This window comes from Schistocerca americana, chromosome 3, assembly GCF_021461395.2.
Source record: "Schistocerca americana isolate TAMUIC-IGC-003095 chromosome 3, iqSchAmer2.1, whole genome shotgun sequence".
NCBI classification, from domain to species: domain Eukaryota; kingdom Metazoa; phylum Arthropoda; class Insecta; order Orthoptera; family Acrididae; genus Schistocerca; species Schistocerca americana.
Genome location: NC_060121.1, coordinates 449,565,524 through 449,589,542, shown reverse-complemented (window position 1 = coordinate 449,589,542; position 24,019 = coordinate 449,565,524). Strand labels below are relative to the sequence as shown.

General features: G+C 39.1%; 1 protein-coding gene across 2 annotated transcripts in view; it reads right to left on the bottom strand.

Annotated features, from left to right (window-relative positions):
* LOC124607259 overlaps positions 1 to 24,019 on the bottom strand; it is a 42,098-nt gene that overhangs the window by 14,383 nt on the left and 3,696 nt on the right. Inside the window, exons 2-3 of one of the 2 annotated variants that reach the window (XR_006978795.1) lie at positions 23,372 to 23,517; positions 4,157 to 4,256 (exon numbers count right to left, since the gene is read on the bottom strand). Coding sequence is in view for 1 of the 2 variants with exons in the window: in XM_047139534.1 (XP_046995490.1) it covers positions 4,157 to 4,244 (88 nt within the window). In the remaining variant the exon portion in view is untranslated. The remainder of the gene's footprint in view (positions 1 to 4,156; positions 4,257 to 23,371; positions 23,518 to 24,019) is intronic. The other variant, XM_047139534.1, reaches the window with a different exon arrangement.

Below are 24,019 nucleotides of genomic sequence, written 5' to 3'. Positions count from 1 at the left end.
AATATTAGTTGTTAACTGCCATAGTACTCTCAGTAAAGTCTTAGAACTATTGTCTCTCATAGAAAGGACTTGTCCTTACAACTCACTAGGAACTGAACTGAGAGTTGGTTGGAACCCGAAGTAAAGAGTAAGGAAATTTTCGACAACACATGGGAGTATATTGGATAGATAGATCAGACTCTCCAGGAAGATAAGTGTTTGTAGTGACAAGAAGAAACATTACTTCTAGGAAGGTCCAAAATGATTCCAACTAAAAACTAATATGAATAAGAGTAGCTTGTGTCGGTAGACTTATGAGGGTAGTTTGAAAAGTTCTCAGAATGGAATAGAAACAAATGACTTACCTCAGTGGAACTTTTTTTATATTAGTGTAGTATTGTCTGATAACTGTTCGACCAGTGGGTAGATAATCTGTCAGCAGAATCTCTTTTGTATCCCAGAAAACAGATGCAATGACCTTTCCAGCAGACCATACTGCCTTTGTTTTCTTTGTTGGTGGTGAATCAATATTTTCCACTGCTTTAACTGTTGCATTGTCTTTGGGGTATAGTAGCAGACTCAAGTTTCATTTGTGGTCACAAATTGGTGAAAAAAATCTTGTTGGTTGCTCTGAAAATGGGTCAAATACTATTCTGATGTGTTTCTGACTGTATGTTGAGAGTTGCAACACCCATCTAGCAAATAATTTTCCCATATCTAATTCCACCACCCAAAATTTTAATATGCCCATTCAGATGACATCCCTACAGCTTCAGCAATTTCTCGTGCTTTCAGTCAGTGATCCTCCATGACCATTTGATGCTCCTCTGCAATAATTTCTGGGATAGTCATACATATTGGCCAACCACTGTGTTGACTGTCATCTAAGCTGTCCTGACTAAATTTAAATTCATTTGCCTACTTTCCATCAGTTGAATATGAAGGAGCAGAGTATTCTGAAAACTGGCACAAAATACTTAATCACTGTTCAAAGCTTTATTTTTTATTTATTTATTATTTTTCTTTTCCATTTTCACAAATTGCTATATGGGAACAACGATAGAGACACATCTGCACCACAGATCTGTACACAGACCACTGACATGTTCCATGTTTAATCATAAAGGATGACCAGTTATTATGCTAGTGCTGAAACTTGGAGGTTCTGTGAACTTTTCAAACTACCCTTTAAAACTAATCATTGGATTTTTTTTTATCAGTCACCAGATTAAGAAAAATTGGTCACATAGTCATTCAAAGGTAGCCTAAACTCAACAGCATGGAAATAGCCTGAATATATGGTAACAGTAGGTGGTGATTTTACCCTGTCCAGTATTGACTGAGAAAATTATACATACATTACCGGTGGCAAGGACAGTTCTAGTTACAAACAGAACCAGTCTTTTTGATAATGCCACCAGTGAGAGAGGGATTAAGGTTTGTGTTTGGTCGAATTGTTAATGTGTCACTCTCAACTTATTTGAGGGATGAACTGAGAAAATTTAGTTCAGATTTGGCAAGTGCAGAACAGTTGCAGTTAAAGCTGAAAGGCATTAGAAGCTACAACCTGGAGAAGTATGTTCCAAGTAGAGTAATAAAAGATGACAAACACCCACACGGATTTAATGATACTATTCATATATTGTTGCAAAAATAGAAGCTACTAAACTGTTACTGCAAAAGAGACTAGGAGGAGAGCCTTCTCAGATATGGGACAAATCAAGTTAAAAATTAACAGGCATAATCAACTACTGCTGGCTACTTCTGTAAACACTTATCTACTCTCATTGATAATTGTGGCAATTACTTTATATGTTAAGCAAAAATGAAAAACAGCTACTTTCAGGAGGAGAAGGCACCACTGTTCCTCCTATACATTTAGCTGCTGTTTTCATGTAATACTTTGAACAAACAATGGAAAATCCAGGAACAAAGCATTTTAGCTTTATAAGACCATTATTAGCTGTCTACAGATCAGAAAACTTGGGATATAACTGATACAAATATTACATTCCAGTCTCCAAGCATTCAGATATATTGTGTGGGTGACAAATGAGGTATTACTCTGCTTTGTATTTAAATATGTGGAGATTTTCTGTTGTCTGTTGGTAATCTGTTATAGAATTTTGCCCTAAAATATAAAAATCCATCTGAACTCTACAGAGGGAAATTGTTTCTATTTCTAGCACTGTGGTTGTGAATTGCTGAGTTCATCCTAAATTCATTCTTGGTATTAATCACAAATACCATTATGGAGTATATGTATTGGCATCTAAGGGCAAGAATCCTTAGGTTCTTGAAGAGGCAGGCACCTCAGATGGAGATAGCAGATGTGCAGGATATGAATGCAGAAGGGGTAATGGCAGGTGTAGAGGCTTGTGACACATGGGCACTGGAGCCAGTGAGGCATGGCAGACAATGGAAGAATGGAGTAGAATGTGCTGGGTGGGTGACTCAGGCAGGTTTTCCAGCTTGGTCTTCCACAGAAATATGACCCCTCTGTCAAGGAGTTCGGAGGTGGAGTGGCATAGGCATGCATTAGGATGTAGTGTAGGTTGGGTGATCAACAGAATACCACTTTAGGAGTGGTGGGAAGTATCATGTGTATGTTCCTCATTTCTGAGCATGATGACAAAAAATCAAAGCTCTAACAAAGGATATAGTTCAGCTGCTCCAGTCCAGGGTGACACTGAGTGATGAGGGGGGTGCTCCTTTGTAGCTGCTTCTTGTGTGTGGTGGTAGGATGAAGGATGCACGAAGATATGGCACAAGAAATCTGTTTGCAGGCCAGGTTTTTGGGGGTAATGTCTGCCTGTGAAGGCCTCTGTGAGACCTTCAACATACTGGGCAAGGGAATTTTTTGCCACTGTGGATACGCTGTCCATGAGTGGCCAGACTGTGTGGGAGCAAGTTTTTGGTGTGGTAGGGTTGACAGCTGTCGAAATATAGTTACTGTTGGTGGTTAGTGGGCTTATTATGGACAGAGGTGTGGATGGAGCAATTACAGAGATGGCAGTAGATGTCCAGGAGGGTGGCACCTTGGTTTGAGAAGTGAATTGAGGAGAATATCTTGATGATTGGGTGTTTGGCCCTATGTCCAGATCATGAAGATATCATCAATGAACCAGAACCAGACAAGGGGTTTGGGGTTTTGGGAGACTAGGAAGGTTTCCTCTAGATGGCCCATAAACAGGTTGGTCTAGGAAGGTGTCATGGCTGTGCCACAGATTTGTTTATGTACCTTTCTCTAACCTTCCCCTACCTGTAAGTCAGTTTTATTTGTTTGGAATTATGTAATACGAGTTTTTACAAAATTAAGATTTAAGCTGTGGGCTGTGAACCAGTTGTAAGCCTGTTCCATTATTCTCCTGGCCCTGCTGGTACTGATGTGTTCGGACCTTTTATCAATATCCTTACAACATCAGCAAACATTACAGTTTTTGAAGTGTCCACCAGTGTCCCCAGAAAATCATTTATACAGATCAATAATAGGAACAGACCTAGTGCTGGACCTTGTGTTAACCATGCTTAATGTTTTCCATTTCTGAATTGCGTCTTATTACTGTTGTATCATTGCTAGTGTGATCTTCTGTTTTCTGCTGTTATAATAAGACTCCATCCATGTTTGAGGAATGCCATACCATTTTAGTTTTCCTAGCAGACTGTTACGTTCTACACAGTCAAGGACCTCAGCAAGATCGCAGAAAATGCCAACAGCAAAATTTTTGTTGTTCAGTTCTACTAGAATTGATTTTTTGAGATTATATGTTGCATTTTCAATAAAGAAGCCTTATGGGAGGCAAACCAAGCTGTTGTTCAAAACTTATTCTAAAAAGAAGAAAAAGGGGTTCACTATTCTGTTTCTCAATAATTTTTGAGAAAACAGGAAAGAGTGAGATCAGTCTATAATTAGAGGTCAGTTGCTTATCTCTGCTTGTGATATTGTTGTTACTGCTGCATACTTCAGTCTTCAGAGAATACTACTTGACTCACCTACTGGTTATGAATATAAATTAAGTGGGAACTGCCAAGTCAGTCAGTAAGATCTAATGGTTGCTATATAAATGTAACTCAAGTAAGAATAACATTATGTAAATATTTTATCGAATATACATTTACTGCATTTTGTTACCTATTAGCATACAGAAATAATTTTAAAAGAGAGTATCTCACTTACTTTCACGCTCCAGGTTTTCAGCATGATGTTCACAAGCTGCATATGCCAGCAAGATAAGAAGCATAATGCATTTAACCAAATGCATCATTGGGCATTTTTTCTGAAAGAAACACACAGTTCAATCACATTTATTTCAAGCAACATTTATGCATCTTTCTGTTAGATATGGTATTTCATTTCAGCAAATCTAATCTGGCAGTATTAATAGTATTTCAGAAGACCAAATCACTTACCCAAGATTAAATTACAATTGCTTTTATTTATTAGCTTTCCCTTTTGTCTCTTCCCAAACAGAAAATATTTGAAACCCTATTACAATAGTTGAAATATTCCTACAATAATTTTAAAAAGTTATTCACATATTGTATTTTTATAGTGCACTAATTTTCTACATTTATTTGACAAAGTAATCATCTACACTATGCATGGAAATGGTGATTTCAATATCTCATCCCTGGAGAATGGTTTCATGTGAGAGAATTTCTTTACTGAAAAAAGGGGGAAAGCAGACTGGAGTCTAATGTCACATCAAGTTTAAAGTTGTACCACACTCAGCATTAGCTCAGTTAAAAAGGATTTCGTTAGCCATGGCCTTGGTGAAACCGTCATGGCAGTCCTATGAAGTGATCTGAGAAAACCACAAAAATGAAAATCAGGTTGTCAGGTCATGTTTTTGACTTCTTATCCTCAATATTTCATAAGAGCCCTAACCAGAAAGTAACTTGGATTTTCATGTAGCATGAGAAGAACTAGGGCAAATGGGACAGTCACTGCACTGATTTATATAGTACATTATTGTGATTAGAGCAGCAGTGGGAGAAAGCACCATTTCTCTTTATTCACTTACAGTAGTTGTTCAGTGTGAGAACTGTAATTAAAAATATTGCTAAATGTAAAATCCATTCTCTGATATGATGAAAATCTGAAAGCTGTAAGCATTTCATTGCAAAATTTCTGCTGAATGTGGATTGAGTGTGATGAGTGCAGATTTTATCAGGAAACAATAGCCAAAAAATATGGAGAGAGGCATACTTAGATCCAATGATTAAACTTGAGGCCCACCCTCATTCCTTGAATGAGATGTATCTTGTCCTTAAATACATATGTCAGAGAAAAGAAGTTCGTGACAGAGAGTAGGTGATAAGTGGTGAGCACCCCACTGTTGGGAGGTGTTTTAAATTGTAGGTACTGATACTAGAGCTAATGATCTAGTGACTGTATGGAAGTGGGTGGCAGTCAGACGACCCTACCTGCTGAGATGGAGATAGGAGTTATGTGTAGTGGGTGGTGTGGAAGAAAGAGCTCCATGAAATCTAAGAATGTGAAATGTCAAACACAATAAATGTATTGTAATGGTTAATTATTGAGTTCAATATCAAATCTGTTATGTATGTAGTACAGAGAGGCAGCTGTCCCCATGTGTCATTTACTGAGTTGTGATTTTGAAGATAATATAATAAGGTGAATTGAATATCACCTCTTATTTATATGGTGGAGCGAATGAGAATTAGAAGTTAATTTTCAGCAGCTTTATCTGCAGCCTGTAAGGAGGCGAAGTCTGAGCCAAGGCGGAGGAAGAAGGCACACAGATTCAGGGCACATATCAAAGGAGTGTTCAGGTGGCAACTTATTTACATATTTGGTGCTTGAGGTGAAGTATAACAAACCACCAAGCAGCTCAAGTCAACCTGAAACACTTCATGTTAGTACATTCTTTTGCAGTAAATTGAGCTTCAGACTGATAAGCAGATAGTAATGTAAACAAAGGTCAAAAACTCAACCTGGTGGAAGCCTTGGAAATCAACAAACATTTGGCCCACAGTCCTCATTTAATGTTAAATGAATGAACATGGCTCAATACTTCCGCTCTTCTAATCTTCACTCAATCCTCCCACTTTTTCTGTGTTTTCCACAGTATCTGTTTCTCCATTATCCTGTATTTACTTATTTTATTGTGATTGCTTATGTACTCCGTATATTCTGTTTAGTACCAGTTGTCAGTTCTCTCTTTTATTTCATTTTTGTATCACTTTTTCTATGTAATACCTCTTCAAGGAAGTACGCTAGACCCATACTGTACTTTGTTTAACCAAGCAATGGAAGCTCCAGGTAGATGTGGGATGCAAACAGCAATCTGGAGGGGTGGGAAAGGGGAAGGGATGGTGTACGGTTGAGGAGGGACACAAATGCTGTCTCATGGATTGTGCAGAGACTAGAATGTCAACAACAGGTGCAGTATCAGGAGCTTGTGGTGTGGGGGAGGGGAGGGGAGGGGGGAGGGGGGGGGGGGAGAGAGAGAGAGAGAGAGAGAGAGAGAGAGAGAGAGGAGTGGGAATAGACAGGTGGGTGTGTTGGCAGAGGGCTGCAAATAAACAGGATGGGAGATGAGAATGGGGATAGAGGAGGTGGGAACTATTGGGTGGAGGGTGTGAGGATAGTGTGTTACTGAAGGTTATGGCTGGGATAGTTATGGGAGCAGAGAATTTGTTGTAAGGATAATGCCCATCTGCACAGTTCAGAAAAGCATGTGGTGGAGGGAAGGATCCAGATGGCTCACGTAGTGAAGCAGCCACAGAAATTAAGTGTGTGATGTTCAGCTCCATGTTGTGCCACAGAGTGGTCTACTTTGCTCTTGTCCACAGTTTGGTGGTGGCCTTTCATTCGGGTGGACAGCTGGTTTTTAGTCGTAATAGTATAAAAAGCTGTGCAATGACTTCAGCAGTGCTGGGAAATAACATGGCTGCTTTCACAGGTGGCCCAGCCCCTGATGGGGTAGGATAAACCTGTGACAGGACTGGAATAAAAAGAGCTGGGCGTGTGGATTGGGCAGACTTTGCACCTAGATCTTCTACAAGGGTATGTTCCTTGTGGCAAGGGGTTGGGAGTGGGAGTGGCACAAGGATGGACTAGGATGTTGTGGAGGTTGGATGGGTGATGGAACACCACTTTAGTAGGAGTGGGAAGTATTTTGGGTAGGATGTCCCCGATTCCAGGGCACGATGATAGGTAATCGAAGCCCTGGCAAAGGGTGTGGTTAAGTTGTTCCAGTCTGGGCTGATACTCCTTTGTGGCTGGTTCTTGGGGGCGGTGGGAAGATTAATGGTGTGAGGGGTAATGGCACAGGAGATCTGTTTGCGGACTAGGTCTGTGAAGGCCTTGGTGAGACCCTCAGCATACTGAGCAAGGTAGTCTTTGTCACTGCAGATACACTGTTTCCAGGTGGCCAGCTGTATGGGAGGGATTTTTTGGTGTGAAAGGAATGACAGCTGTCAAATTGCAGGTACTTTTGGTGGTTGGTGGGTTTAATGAGGACCAAAGTGTGGATGGAGCCATCAGAGAGGAGGAGGTCAACATCTAGGAATGTGGCACACTGGGTTTAGGAGGACCAGGTGAAGCGAATGGGAAAGATGATGTTGAGGCTGTGAAGGAACAAAGGTAGGGTGTCTTGGCCATGACTCCAGATCATGAAGATATCAGTGAACCTGAACCAGACTAGGGGTTTGGTGTTTTGTGAGGCCAGGAAGGTCTCCTCTAGATGGCACATAGAAGGGTTGGCACAGGAGGGTGCCATGCAGATGCCCATGGCTGTGCCACAGATTTGTTTATATACCTTCCTTTCAAATGAGAAGTAGTTGTGGGCTAGGATAAAGTTATAGTGTGTTTAAAATTAGTTGTGACTTTTGATGTTTGGCTCACCGGAGAGTATGTGATGCCATTGCCCAGGTAACACCAATGGCAAGCCGGGTTTCCGTACCCTGCTGCCAGCAGTTTGGTGGGTAAAGTGCACCTGTTGCCATGCTGGGGATAAACAGTATGGTGTGGTGTCATGCTTCAGTTGCTTCTGCGTTTTTAGCTCTCTTTGTGAAGTGGTATTTTTTGTCCTTGTGTTCTGCAGTGCTCAGGTGTTGTGAAAGAATGTTTTTGTGTTAGCGTTGCATTGATAATAACAGTGCAGCATGTCTGAACATGAGATTCACAGTAAAAGAGGTTGTCCATGAACACATTCACTGCCTGCAAAGATAACGAGCAGTAGAAAAAGAATTCCAGTTTGAGGCAGAGTTCACGAATTTGTGTGCTCTGTGCGAAGTTATTTTGAGCTCGAGTGCAATAATAGCAGTCCGATTTTAGATGTTGCAAGACTGGTGGAAGAACAGCTGCTGCACTTAATATTCATCAATCAATGGTGTTGAGAATAGGCAAGGACAAGGAAATAAAGGAATACTTGAAGAAGTGACACCAGGTCATTCTTTATTAGAAACTCCTGGCAAAGAAAGATGTTACAAGAGACTGGTAATGAAGATGGATGCAATTCGGAAGCATGTGTAAGCTTATTATCAGTGCAAGGAATATCCTATCTTAAGCAAATTTCTTTCCAGCCTCAAAGAAGCAGAGCTGTTCAATGGGAGTATGTCGTCACTTCAAAACTGTTTACACGATCTCAGTTTCCAGCATGAAAACTTTTTGTCTTGGACATTTATAATTGAGAGAAGTGATATTGTGGCTTGGAGAGGCAGATATCTGTATGCAGTGAGGAATATTTCATTTGAAGACATTGTGTGGTTGGACGAGATGTGGGTTAATATGTGTCAGACATTGACAAAGTGGTGAATGGATCGCACAGCACAAGGAACAACAAAAGCACTGATAGGCAAGGGTGGCAGGATAATCGTCCTCCACACTGACGCTGCTCGTACTTTCATTCCATACTGTTTGTTGCTGTTCCATTCCAGCAAGCAAGGTGCCTATTGTGAGGAAAAGAATGCCAAAGTTTTCATGGAGTAGTTTTCTGATGTTCTGCTGCAGAATATTCCTACAAATATGACAATAGTAAAGGGCAATGTGCCATATCACTCCATTGTGGTACATAAAGCTCCAACAATGCAGTGGAGGAAAGCAGATATTTTGCTCTGGGTGCAAAGAAATGTTCCATCAGATAAAGTTGAACTTGGCATGAATAAGGCAGAGTTAATGGAACTTGTAGCACTTTACAAGCCAAAAACTCCATGCTATCAGGTCGACGAACTAGCTACCGATAAATGGCATAATGTAATCAGGTTTCCTCCATATCACATACATTTAAATCCTATTGAGAACATATGGATGCAGGTGAAAGGTAGGGTGGCAAAAAACAGCAAGATGTTTATACTCAGTGAGGTTGAAACACTGACAAAAGAAGCCATTGCAAGTGTTATGCCTCAAGATTGGTTTCAAGTTGTCAGTCTACAAAGAAGGTAGTTGAGGAGAATGAATTTGTGAAGGATTGCTGGAAGAACAGATTGAAGAGATGGTACTTTCTGCCAGCACCAGTACCAGTTTCGAGAAAGAAGACAGTGATGGTTCTTCCCTTGGGGTCGCTCCACTTACACCACACCTGTGATTATGTATAAAAGATCATTGATTTAGGAATGTCATTTCCAGCTCTGCTGCAATCATTATTGTCATTTCTTTATCACCAGCATTCATGACGTAAGGTTGGCATGGCTTTATTGCTGGTCACTGATGTGCTGGCACACGCTGGCAACTACACTTTCCCCTACTCACCCTGTGCGGTGCTGTCAAAAGTCACAACTAATTTTAAACACACTATAGCAAGGTGTATGAACAATGAGGTAGTGCTAGTGGCAGTGGTTTTGGAGTATGAAGGACATTGGGAAAGGTAGTGTTAAATAGTGGTAAGACAATGGGCATGTGGGATGCTGGGGTGTAGGGAGGTGGCATCAACAGTGATGAGTACGGATCTAGGAGGTAAAGGGGTGGGGATAGTGGAGAGTTGGTGAAGGAAATGGTTGGTATCTTTGATGTGGGAGGCTAGATTATGGGCAGTTGGTTGGAGGTGTTGGTCAATGAGGGCCGAAATTCTATCAGTGGAGGCATAGTAACTAGCCACAAAGGGGTATCTAGGATTGTTGGGTTCGTGGATTTTGGGAAGCATGTAGAAGATAGGTGTCTGGGGTGTCAAAGGTGTGATGAGGGAAATGGATTCAGGGAAGAAGATCTGGGAAAGGCCTAAGGTTTTAACCAGGGCTGGAGATTGTGCTGGACTTCTGGGACAGGATCACTCAACCTCAGTAATATCCTAGTCCATCCTTAAGCCACTCCCAGTCCCAGCCTCCTTGCCACTAGGATCATATTGTTGTGGAAGACCTAGGTGCAAAACCTGCCCAATCCACACATCTAACCCTTCCTACTCCAATCCTGTTACAGGTTTATCCTACCCCATCAGGGACCAGGCCATCTGTGAAAGCAGCTATGTCACTTACCAGTTCTACTGCAATAATTGCATAGCTTTTTATATTGGTATGATTCCAACTAGCTGTCCACAGAGATGAACGGCCACCACAAAATTGTGGCCAAGAGCATAGTAGATCACCCTATGGCACAATATGCAGCTGAAAACAACACACTTGATTTCAATGGCTGTTTCACTATCCAAGCCATGTGGATCCTCCACTCCACCACCACCTTTCCTGAACTGCACAGATGGGAGTTATTCTTACAACACATTCTCCGACCCCATAATTATCCTGGGCTCAGCCTATGGTAACATACTGTCTCCTCACCCTCCATCCAACAGTTTAAACCTCCTCTGTCCCCATTCTCATCTCCCATTCTGTTTATTTGCAGCCCTCTGCCAACACACCTGCCTGCCTTTTCTCACTCCTCTCCTTTTTTGCTCCTTTTTACCCCAACTCCCTGCCCCACAAACTCCTGACACTGCACCTGTTGACATTATAGTCTCTGCACAATCCACCAGACAGCATTTGCCTCTCTCTCCACATGTACACTGTCCCTTCTCCTCTCCCACCCCCATCTCCAGATTGCTGTTTGCATCACACGTGATGTTGCATCCCGGTCCAAGATACTGGAGCTAGCAGCCGCATGTGTATGAGGTGTGCTTGCTTGTGTGTGCATGTGTGTAGATGGTATGTGTGTCTCTCTTTTACTGATGAAGGTTGTAGCCGAAAGCTATATGTAAGTGTCTTTTAATTGTGTCTGTCTGTGACCTGATGAGTCTTCTTTATGGTAAGTAGCATTCTGTCTTTTCCCACCATGTACTAAGTTTATTCTACTGAGAGTGTTGATTTAGATTGTTGTGTAGACCCTGTTTTGGGAGTTTAATGTTAATATTTTCTCCTGGTTTTCTCCCTTTTATATATACACTGTTCAACTTTTACCTTTTAATTACATTAACTGCATGATAAACATGAGCTTTGCTCTGTGTTCATGAATGACATCTTTTCCAGTATTGTTTTCAAATATTGTAACTTGTTTGATGATGACAGTCAGTTAAAGCCTGATGATGGCCTTGGAAGCTGAAAACTGGTTAACTAAATATATTAATCATTTAGAACATACACAATGTCGTACTTTTCCTTTGTAATCCTCAGACATAATTTTCAACTCTTAAAATGGAAAAGAACAACTTCGACAACATGACTGAACTCATTGATAAATAGAAATAAAACATGAACTAATGGAAAATACGAGATGATGCAGAAATTCTAAAGAAAGTTCCTCAAGGATCCATTCTTGGTCCAATTCTCTTCCTCCTGTGCAAAAATGACCTTGGCCTGAACACTGAGTCACAAACAACTAATTTTTTGCAGACGACATAAGCATCCTTATCACAGAAACCACTTTAAATGGATGGTATGAGGGGAATAAGCTATCAATAAGCATAAAAAACAACAGCACTATATTTCTGTATAAAAGGTGATGCATGCAGCATCAGTTTGACAATAAACTGGAACAAATTACATCCTCAATGGAAACAAAGTTGCTAGCCATTTGGGTTCAAAATTGCTTAAAATGGCAGACAACTACAAACAAATGAAATGGAACACCAAATAAAATATGTTATAGATACTTTTGCTTTCTGTGAGAACATGTTTTCACACCATCCGAATTGCCTTTTTTGCTCCATTAAAACAGTGTCCATTTGTATCATATTATATTCTGGGGATTCACACTGTCTGAACTGCCTACTTTGCACAATTGTAACAGCATCCTGCTGTACGAAATTATATTGTGGGACAATATGCTACTTCGTCAGCCATTTTCTTAACTCAAAAAAGACCTGTAAGAGATATACAACATGTTCAACAAACAGGTTCTTGTAAGCTTCTCTTTCAAATGTCATAAGTCCTCCCACTTCACTGTATGTATATACCTGGGACAGGATCACTCAGCCTCAATAATATCCTAGTCCATCCTTAAGCCACTCCCAGTCCCAGCCTCCTTGCCACTAGGAGGGCATGAATAAGGCAGAGTTAATGGAACTTGTAGCACTTTACAAGCCAAAAACTCCATGCTATCAGGTCAACGAACTGCCCATCTATTAATAGGTGTTGGTGACCGAATGATTCATCTTTACTCTATGAACCACAATTTTTACTAGTTAATCTACACTTGGTTCTCTCCACTGCTTTATGTTATGTGACCAAGATGATATTTTAATTCATTCAACTATAGTTTCTTTGTGAAACATTGTATATTGTATTAACTAAATGAAATACCTCTTTTGGCCTAGTTACACAAACTTAATTATTACTGTATGGCTTCAGTTCTGGGTTATAAGCCATTTCCAAGTACTAGAAATTGGGCTTATAATCTGAAACATAGGACAAAGAATAACAATGAAGTTTGGGTAAAAAGGCTAGAAAAGTGTTTCATGTAGTGAATACTATAAGATATCCTTCTCCACCTTTTCCCTCTTTTACCTTCAATCTCCCCTTCTATTATCAGCTGTGGAAGTATATACATTGGGAAGCCAAAACACTATTACCACTGCCCACTGCCACATTGGATGTGCCCTGGTGGCATTGCGGACACATGACAAAGTAACAAAAGTGTGTAAGTGGAGCAGACATGGATGGAGGATCACCTTAGTGAGGATATGGACTGCAACTGGGGAAATCTATTGAGATAAGTAACTTTGAAAAAGGGAAGATTATTATTCCACAGAGGCTGTGAATGAATATCTCTAAAGCAGTGAAGCTGGTCAATTGTTCACATACTACTGTCATGAGCATCTATGGAAAGAGATAGCAGGACAGTGAAACTACCACTAGGCGATAAATTGTTGGACATCCATGACTCTTTGCAGACCATGGGATTTGAAGGCTTTTCTGCTCTGGAAATTTGGATAAATGGTGATCTGTGGCATCTCTGCTGAAAGAGCACAATGCTGGTACAGGCACAAGTGTTTTGGAGCACATCATTCATCATATATTATTGAACATGGAGCTCTGCAGCAGAAATGTGTCGACTCTTTGGGTGAATCACATTGTGGCTACACTAGGTCAATAGTTGTCTCCACAAATGCTGTCATCAAGGTGAATGGCAACTCGAAATGTGCAGCGCACCACGGGCACAGCCTGGTGGGAGCAGTATTATGTTATTGGAGACATTCTCCTGCAAGGGACCTGTGGTAGTAATCGAAAATATGCTGACAGCTGTGAACCACTTACATCCCTTCAAGCTTGATGTCTTTCCCTATGGTGATGTCTTCTTTTAGCAGTATAATTGTCCGTGTCTTGGAGCCAGAACCATGCTACAGTGGTTTGTGGAGTATTATAGTGAACTCATGTTGATGTCATGGTGGCCAACTTTGTCTGATGTAAATCATATTGACTCCATCTGGCTTGCTATCGAGCACCATCACCACATAAGCAAATCAGTGGACTGTTATTTACACAAATTATGTGTCTTATGCATAGACATCTAATGCCAAATACCTCCACAAACCTACTAACAAACTGTCAGATCCCTGATACACAGAATCAGTGATGTGTTTTGTTCCAAAGATGGACAGACAGGCTTTTAAGCAAGTGGTCATAATATTATGTTCATCAGTGTATTTGATGTTCCAGATGTTATTTCCTCCGTATAGAGTTTTTCTTCTTTTAAACATTGTTAACATTTCTTGCTTTTTGTGTATTCTTTGTACCAATTCAGTGTTAGTTATTCATGTTGTCTGTGGCAGTAAATCCACATTTCAAAGGCCATGATCTACCTTTCTGTTATCATATTTAGTGTCCATCCTTCAGAGCTGTGTAGAAGTGCAGACAAAATATAGCATCTTGTAAATCAAACTCTAAGGTATAGGTCTATGTCCATACTTGTGAGAATTTCCTTAAATTTTATTATAGCATTATGGCCATTCTCTATGTGACATTTTTTCACCATGTCTGATCTCCAATCCTCACAGCGCCATGTTCCGAGGTACTTAAACTTGTATACTCTTTGAATAAGGAGCTATTGAATCACTGATTTGCATTTGTAAAGAAGTCAGGCTATAGAGTGATAATCATATAATGAGTCTTTTTGTTGTTGATATTCAGACCTACATTACTGCTTAACCTCCTCCTATGTTGATAAGTAGTTGATGATCATCTGAATTATCAGCAATCAGCACTTATCATCAGCATATGCCTCTTTCTGTATCATGAGGTGCTTCCTGTAAAATACTCTCTGACAGGGCTGACAGAATGCATCCTTGATGTCCTTTTCTGCAGATATTAACCAAGTCAGTAACCCCATCATCAAACATAACCTGTGTTGTCTGATTCCAATGTGTGGAGGGTGTTCACTAAATAATGATCATAATCATTTTCTGATGACATACCTTTCATTATCCTCACAAGTTTGATGGCCCTTTTTGAAATAGCCTCCTGAGGATGTGATGCGCTTGTCCCAGTGTTTCTACAAGTCTGTAAAGGCATGCTGGTAACCATTTTCTGAAAGGACCTGCAGAATCACAGCCTTCAATACTGCTTCAGATGATGGAAAATGCCTCTCGTATACGTGTTTCTTCAGGTTATGGAATATAAGAAACACACACGAGGCTAAATCCAGACTATTGGAAGGATGCAGGATGCTCTTTGCATCAGTTTCTGCAACATATTGAGTTACAACATTTGAAATATATCACTGCACATTATCACAGTGCAGCATGAGCCTGTTTCATGGATATGTGGTATTTTGCACTTCATATGGACTTGCAAAGTTTTTAGGACATCCCTGTTGTATTTTCCAGTTATTTATGTGGGTGCAGGAACAACATACTGATAAACCATTCCATGAATATAAAAAAATGAGATGACCTTACCTTTCTCAGCAGGAGTAACCACTTTTGCTTTTTGAGGGTTGGTGATGTGTTAACCCATGTCCCCCTCTAGCACCACCTGCACCTGGCATGACTGTGGCCACCTATGTGTGCGGTTGCCGCCAGCCACACTCTCTCATTCTTTATTCACTCATCATACTGTGTTCAGACTGCTTCTCTACATACTGTACTATTGGCTGTTATAATGGACTGTTCTTGTGGTTTTCTCTGTGGCCTGTGTATATGGCGCCAAATAAATCAGTTGATGAACTTTCCAGACTATTTTTATGTTGTTAGTCACAACAGGCAATGAAAGAGACTTACACACTGAGCTTTGCTGTTTGTTCTCAGGATCTAAATTATGTAGTGAAGTTTTATAAGCAGTGATTACCTTTGAAAGGAACCTCAACTTCAACTTCATGCAGACCTACATGCAAATTTCCTTTTGTTTGGGAATCAGAAGTCAAACACTACCACACACAAATACATATCATGTAAATTTTCTGTCCTCAACAATGAAATTTTCAGTATTTCAGAATGTGTTTGTATGGTTATTTGCAACTGGGGTTCTGGGTCCACCTTCCTTTGAAATTGATTGTCCCCCTCTTTAAATATTTAAATAATATTCAAGCTGTGCTGCAGAGAGAACAGACTCTTCATAGACCTCCTATAAAACTGCATAGGCCTCAACTCATATTTTGTTGAGATGACAGCAGAATTTCATAACAGCATGTTGTTCATTGTGGATTGCCTCTATTGATGTGGTAGGCAATATCGAACATACCTCAGCATGCCTACCTCTCACAGGTGGAAACCAGGAATGCCGACAATGAAATTAGTATGGCATGTTTGTTACACATGAATCTGATAAAACATCAATAAGACAAACTTCTAGTGTGATAAATTGTGACCGTAAAAAATGATTATAATCATATTATTTATTGAATAGCCCTTCTGAATTCTCTGTACAGCAGATCTCTTACTCATTTGTATGCATTCTTTCAAGGATATCCATAAGGTGCTCTATCAAAGGCTTCTCCACAATGTATAAAACAAGTCCTGGTCATGGCAGTTTGAACCAGAAACTGTAGTGGTGTTATTCCTTTTCTTGCACTTGAACCTTTCCTAAACTCAAACTGTGCCTCACCAATGATTTACTCACATTCATATAACTTTTGGTGGATGACTTGCAGAAATATTTCAAAGGAATGGCTCATAAGGCTAATGAGTCTATGACCTTCATATATTTGTGCATTCCTCTTTTTTGATAAGGGAATGAACATTGATAATAACCACTGAGCATAGTAATGACCTGTATCATAAATTTTGTTAAAAAGTTTGTGTAAAACTCTGATACTTTGTTCAGCAAGAAGTTTAATGGTCTCTCCTGGAATTTCATCAGGTTCTATTGCTTTCCTGTTTCTGAGTTTCATGTGGCTCAAAACCCAATGAAGCAATAGGACCTGATGACATTCTGGTGGAAAAATAAATGTTAGAACTTGTGAAATACAGGAGACTTGAAAAAAGACAGTGCAAAATTGGCTTTTTCAAGAATGCAACCTCTTTTATAGACAAAGCTCTGTCTGTGTGTGTGTGTGTGTGTGTGTGTGTGTGTGTGTGTGTGTGTGAGAGAGAGAGAGAGAGAGAGAGAGAGAGAGAGAGAGATATCTAGCTGTACCTCTCAATCTGGAAAGATTTTGGATCAATAAATCAAATAAACAAGTGTATCAGCCACTGTCTGAAGTTAAAGACTATATAATGTGGTCCTACTGCTTCCTATCAGCTTCTTTCATTATGTGGCAGTAACACTAACACAATGTTCTTATTTTGCATGATAGTCTTCAACAACATAGTGTCACATTTTAGATGTGCACATTGTGGTCACAGGTTAACAGTCAAAAGACCATAGGTTTTGAATTGTATATCAAGAATTTATGCTATTTCAATCATTCCATCCACTGTGCATCTGTTATGTATTTGTCAGAATGTCAGCTCCATTTACTGCAGACTTAATGTTATGTGTGTGTTTGGTACCTTTACTTTTGGCTCAATAGCTCACAACTGATCTGATGATTACTAATGGATAAATAATTCCATTCTGTTTGGTCTAAGTGGTAACGTTAATTTTCCCTATTGTGCAGAGTCCTGTAAGAACTATTCTTCCTTTCTTCATATCTATGAGTGTCCAGCCTGGTATTTTTTATTTTGCCTAATTTGCTGGACATAATGATCTCAATATCATGATAATACTAGTTTCTATTATAGCCGTGAATTTGTCTCCTTTTAGCCACAAAACCAACAATTTGATCATTAAATTATCTTCACTCACTATATGGCATTTAATTGTTTAAAATATCTGTACTGGTACATATTTTGATATTTATGAAAATTTGTGTCCTGTATTTGGTGCTTTATTATTTAAAAGTTCTGAAATAAACATGGTTGTTGTTTAAGAAAATACACTATTCACTTATTTTCATTTCTTACTGTAACATTTCAATTACCAAGTGGTATTTCCTTTTTTCATCCCTAGTATCACAATGCCCTTTTTGTTCCAAAGTTTTTCTGCGGCTGTTCTATAGTGATATTGTCTGCCTGTGTTCTAGGAATTTTACTATCTTTACTGTACCTTCTTTACCACACATTAATATTTTTTCCTTTGATTGCACATTATTGTCACTGCAGCTAGAAGTGTAGAATAGAATAGAATTTTTAATGTCACATGACATGTTGTATACAGTCATTTGATTGAAACATTGGGGACTCATCAATGGCAAATTTAGTTTAGTTTATTTAATTGGGATTGTCTTAACTGTGACTATCTCATTCATTCTTTAAGAAAAGAGCAAAGATTCTTCTTATGTCACAATGTTTAATTAAAAAAGCTATATTCAGTTTAGCTTAATCTTTGGTTTTATTTTGGTTCTACAAGAGTTCTGGCTGCGTTCAGAATATGTGACAGAACTGCCCAGCTTTTAATTCCTGACAGTGGGGTCTAGAGAAAACTCACTTGGGCTAACCCCAGCGCATATGTATCGCATTTGCTTCCCTTGCTATCTGTATTCACTTATCTTGTAAACTACATTTACGTTATTCCTGTCTTTGATCTACTTGTTAAAATTTCAGCATGTGTTTCACTAGGCTACTTAGGAGGACATATTCTTTCAGTACCTCCTAGTGGCAATAATATATACTTGCCTTAACCTATTGCTCACTGTTTGCAGAATGAAGACTTTCATGACTGGTTGTTTTAGCTGCTGGGTAATCTTCCGGGGTGTATGTTCATGGTACATGAAACATTGAAGTTCCTGGTGTTTCATGCACAGCTGCTCTGGACATCTCCAAAGGTGATCATGAGTGTTGTTGACTACTGCGTCAGACATTGGAGAGTGGCTTAAATACAATGAAAAAGGGGAATGATAGAAATTAACTACTGATAATCTCAGAGCTGAGCACCCGTAAACCTCAAATACAAACACTAGAAGTTTAGTTTTTGTTTTGGAAGGTTGGAACATGAAGTTCTTTTTTCAGGAAGTAACACCTACTGACTAATATTTGCATAAGAACTCCAACCATCATCTGCAAAAAAAGAGGGGTATCATTAAAAGCTTGGTGACAACAGGTCCAAAAGAATTTGCATTACCAAAACAACTGCATGGTGAATTAAAACATCTGAATAAGCTTTCAAGAAAAAATGGCTACTCAGAAAAAGAAGTAAATAGAGTTCTTGACCAAAGGACAAGTATGAAAAACAGTGATGGAAGAATACACTTTCTCTCCTTTTCATTAAAAGAGTAAGTGATCACGTACAGAAGATTTTACTGATACATGACATCAGTCCAGCTTTCAGACCAACAATGAAAATATTTCAAGCCCTCAAATCTGTATATGATAGACACACTCATCTGTCAGAAAGTGGTGTATATAACTGTGTACATGTGGTAAGGTCTACACTGGAACTAAAAAAATAATCATGAATACATCCTCAAGGAACACAACAGGCTTTGCCAACTACATAATGTAGAAAATCAGCTATAGCAGACTGTGTTATTAGCCACAAATAGGCAGAGGAGCCACTCTCTGAAAATCATGTGTAAATTTCTATGATAATGATTTTCTACAGTGTTTCTCTCTAACATCTGGCCCAGCAGTTGGCAAGGCCTAGTGGAACCAAGTGCACCTGTGAAAACATCCAATGCAGATCTGGACAAAACGTCAGGAACAAAATTGTTTCAAGGATCATAACTGTACAACCCAGAAGATTGGCAGAAGCTATTGCTCACTATGTTGATTATTGTAACTGGGGAAGTAGGGATGGAAATGAGTTGCAATTTTTAATTAAATTAATTAAACTCCCACATATATACTGCCATCTCATTATTAGCTGTGCATCTGCTGGCTACAAGACTGCTGGAATAGTCTCACAAGTGATAAAATTTATGAGGATAAAATGATTGACTTACAAGTAGCCAGCAGTTACATACATACATTTATTATAGAAATAAATAATTAACTTCCTTTCTCATAGTCTTTTGTGATGGCATGTCTGAATAAAATATTCTCTCCTGACAACAACAGCAGAGATAGGCATCAAAAGCTCTAGATTTTTACTCAAATTGACACGGCTTGAAAACTGAGAAGATTTTATTCAAATATTTGACTTAAATAAAAACAAAAAAATACTATTGTAAGCTCATTAAATCACACAATTGCATGGCTTATGCACATTGATTACATTTCTTTGAACAGACACCATTTAGGATAACTGAAAGAAGGTATGTGTGCTTCAAGACACATAATATACCAAACCACATGGGGAAGGTAGCAACAGACTCAGTAAATTAGACACCTTCACAGGAATGAGTAAACAAGCTCAGTTAGACTAATAACAGTAAAACAACCAAATAACATCAGGTCCCCCCTCGTCTTCACTCTTTCTGGAGCCGTGTTCATGATTTGTATAATGTTGATCAGGATTATGTTGTATTTCAGAAACTGAAGCTGGCATAAAACTTCTCTCTTTCTTCTTTCTTCATATTGGTCTTTAGGCACAATGATTACTAATATGCATCTCCAAATGGTCTTAAGCTCATTTGGCAGTTCACTCAACTTTGTTGAAGGTGAAGCAAGGTCCTACTGCTGTATTACATGGGCTGATAACACGTTTGAGGTTACCAGAGTATGGCAGTTGCTTTGCAAGTGTAACAAATTTTTCCAATTCTACTAGTGGCAACTTGGCACATGGAGGTCCAACAATCCACAGATATCAACGGCAACTCTGTCATCAACACATTGCTCAAGGGATTTGTCTCTGGCAGTGGGAATTTTGTTTTCTCCAAATAGAGGAACTCACAGTACACCCTTGAGACAGTGTCCTATGAGAACCCAGTGCCTGCATGGTTCAGAGATCAAGTTTCCCAGATGTTGGTACTCACAATCTTGCCATAATCAAATACGCTTGCACATTCTATTCTCAACTGTCACAGTGAAGACCAGTGGAAAGTCCAACAACATCCTAGTTATGCCACATGGAGTAAACTCTCTCCAACACAACACCTATTTCTAATTCAACTGCTTTTGAGCATATTGCTACACAATTTATTTGCAAATACCTGAAGTTGAAGAAGAATGATTAATACTTTTCTGTGGCTGCTCCTGCACAGAAGTTATTTGACCACAAAGGCTGGTGATTGGTGATGCAGATAAACTGTTTGCCAATGTTGTTTGTCTTCTATCAGTAGAGAACAGGGAAGTTGAGGTATCAAGGAAATGTGTGAAATTTTTTGGCATCTTGGCTCCCAAGCTTTATATTAGTGGGATTGTGGTTTATTCATCTCATGATGTACATTTGTGATCCATGCATGCATGACTGAAGGAACAGACACTACAGTGACTACAGCTACTATGAAATACATGAACTGTGAATATGGATCATTAGCTATATAATATAATGATGACTATGAAAATTTGTGCCACGCTGGGATTCAAACCCGGGTTTCCTGCTTTTTGTGAGTAGTCGGCTTATCCCTTGGCTACCTGAGCATGACTCATGACCAGACCCAAACTTCCATATTACTTGAAAGTCGTTTGCCCACTGTCAGCAGATAAATACAATACTGCAGTGCCTGTGTTAATCCACATTATGTCATAACTCACATTAACAAAGGCACTGCAATATAGTATTTATCTGCCAACATTGGGCAATCAACTTTCAAGTAAAAATGTCTCACCCATATGGGAATATACATAACAGAGTATGAGTCCAGGTTGTAGACACATGGCTGATGGCATATGGAAGTTTGGGTCTGGCTGTGAGTCGTACTTAGATAGTTAAGTGGTAAGGCAACTGCTCGTGAAAAGCGAGAAACCCAGGTTCAATTCCCAGTCCAGCACAAATTTTCATTGTCGTCTCTCCATTCTATAGCTAATAGTATTCCATATTCTAAACTGAGAATACATTTCAAGTATCTAATGTCTTGTGTCTCACTGCCGTTCTTGGGGACCATCAATAATGTGTATTAGCACTGAGATGACCACTGGTAATGACGTGCATCACTTTGCTGATAATGTACATTACTTATACCAATAAATATGATTAAGAAGACTTCAAAACACTAAGCTCTGTTTGATTTGTGATGTTGTTTTACTTTACCTTAAGATTTCATTATTACATCTATGTACATTAAACTCGTGTACTGGCACCTCATTTCAACAAAGTATACTACAGCACAACAGATAGGATGTTCCACCCGTTGTGCCTGAAATTTGAGACTTAATTGTGAGCCTACCCTATTTTACTGTTTAACAAATGAGAATTATTAAATATGGGAATGAAATAATTCACAGTTTTTCCATATTGGCCATTCTTCCAACAATAAAAATGTTTTCTAGCTTACGTGAACACATTCAGTTCAAGGTAATGAACTCGGGGTGAAAAACCATCTATCATAAAGTCACAGCCCAGTTCAAGGACCTACTTTTGAAAAAATCTGCTGTTGCTCTCACAGCACACACTGACGCTGCGATCGATTTTGTTCATATCTATTCCTATAATAAGTGCACAAATCAGTAGAACTCAATGGAGAGGGTACTTGATTCTACTGAAGAGACAACCACAATAATTCTGAAGACAACACAAGCCCTTCATTGCGACAGGTTTTGGGCAGTCAAAAATGTTCTCAATCAAAGATTGGACGTGAGAATGAAAGAGAAGCTATGGCTAGTACCAGTCCACAAGTATGAAACATGGTATGCATTCTTTCCATGGTGTAGGGGTTATCACGCTGACTGTACATGCGGTAGGTACATTGTTTGATTTTAGTCCACAATTCTGATTACTCTTGTGTTACCCACATTAGGTGTACACCTGTAGCAATATCTGTTTTGGTGTTCTGGATTTTGGAAGAATCCAAAGCACCATGCATTATGTAGTACATACGTATTGTGATTTTACGTGGAGTGCTATGATGTGCAACCCTCACTGCAGGTGGGTTTGTAATGTCATATATTACTTGACAGTAATGGTAGTTAGCACAAAAATGTGAGAGAAATTTAATTACCCAACCAACATATGATTGACATCAGTTAATGGGATCTAATCCTGTTGCTTCCATGTTGCTGGATATTGGGGACTTCAGAAGTGAATTATTTTTTTATGGAGCACAAATGCTGTTTGAACACTAAATTTCTACTCAACTTTGTTTGTTGTCTACTTTATTTGCAGTTGATTCCAAAGCATTTCATGGGATCATCTGCAGGCACTTAGACACAATTATAGAATTGCTAGGGCTACATATGCTGTGATGCTGAATGAAACACATTTGACTATTGAGAGGCCAATGGATGTCACCTTCAATGACCAATGTAGCAGAATATTATTGAAAGATCTCTCATAAAACACCAAAAAAATTCTAATCATATGTAAAGGCTGTTAGCAGTACCAAAGTTAGTGTGCAGATACTCACTCGTAGATGAAATAGAAACTAAAACTGAGAGTAGCACAGCAAAATCTAGAAATGCTGAACTTCATTTTCAAATATTCCTTTAAAAGGCAAAATCCGAGAGTATTGTCCCAATTTAATTCTTGCAAAGTTGAGAGATATACGTACCACACTAGTATCAGTGATGCTGGAAAAACACTGCTGCAATCATTAAAATTGAACAAAGCTCCAGGACCTGATGAAATCGCTGTTAGATTCTATACCTAATTTGTGACTGAGTTAGCTCCTCTCTGAATCATAATATACCATACATCCTGCAAACAAAAAGAAAGCACAGATCACATTCAATCTACTAAAAGCATAGCAGAAGTGATCCACAAAACTACTGTCCAATATCCTTGACACACATTTGATGTATAATCTTAGAAAGTATTCTGACCTCAAATATAATGAGATCCCTTGAACAGAAAGACTGCTTTCATGCCAACCAACATGGATTCCAAAAACATCAGTCGTGTGAAACCTAACTTGGACTTTTCTCACATATCATCTTGAAAGCCATGGAACGCAGCAGTTGGGCAGATCAAGCATTTCTTCACTTCCAAAAAAACATTTGTCTCAGCACCACACCTACACTTATTATTAAAAGTGTAATCACATGAGGTATCGAAAGAAATTTTTGACTGGGGTAAGGATTTCTTGGTAGTGAGACATAGTACATTATCTTTGATGGAGTCATTGACATATGTTGAAGCAACTTCAAATGAGACCCAGGGAAGTGTGTTGGAATCCTCACTGTTCATGTTTTATGTATTT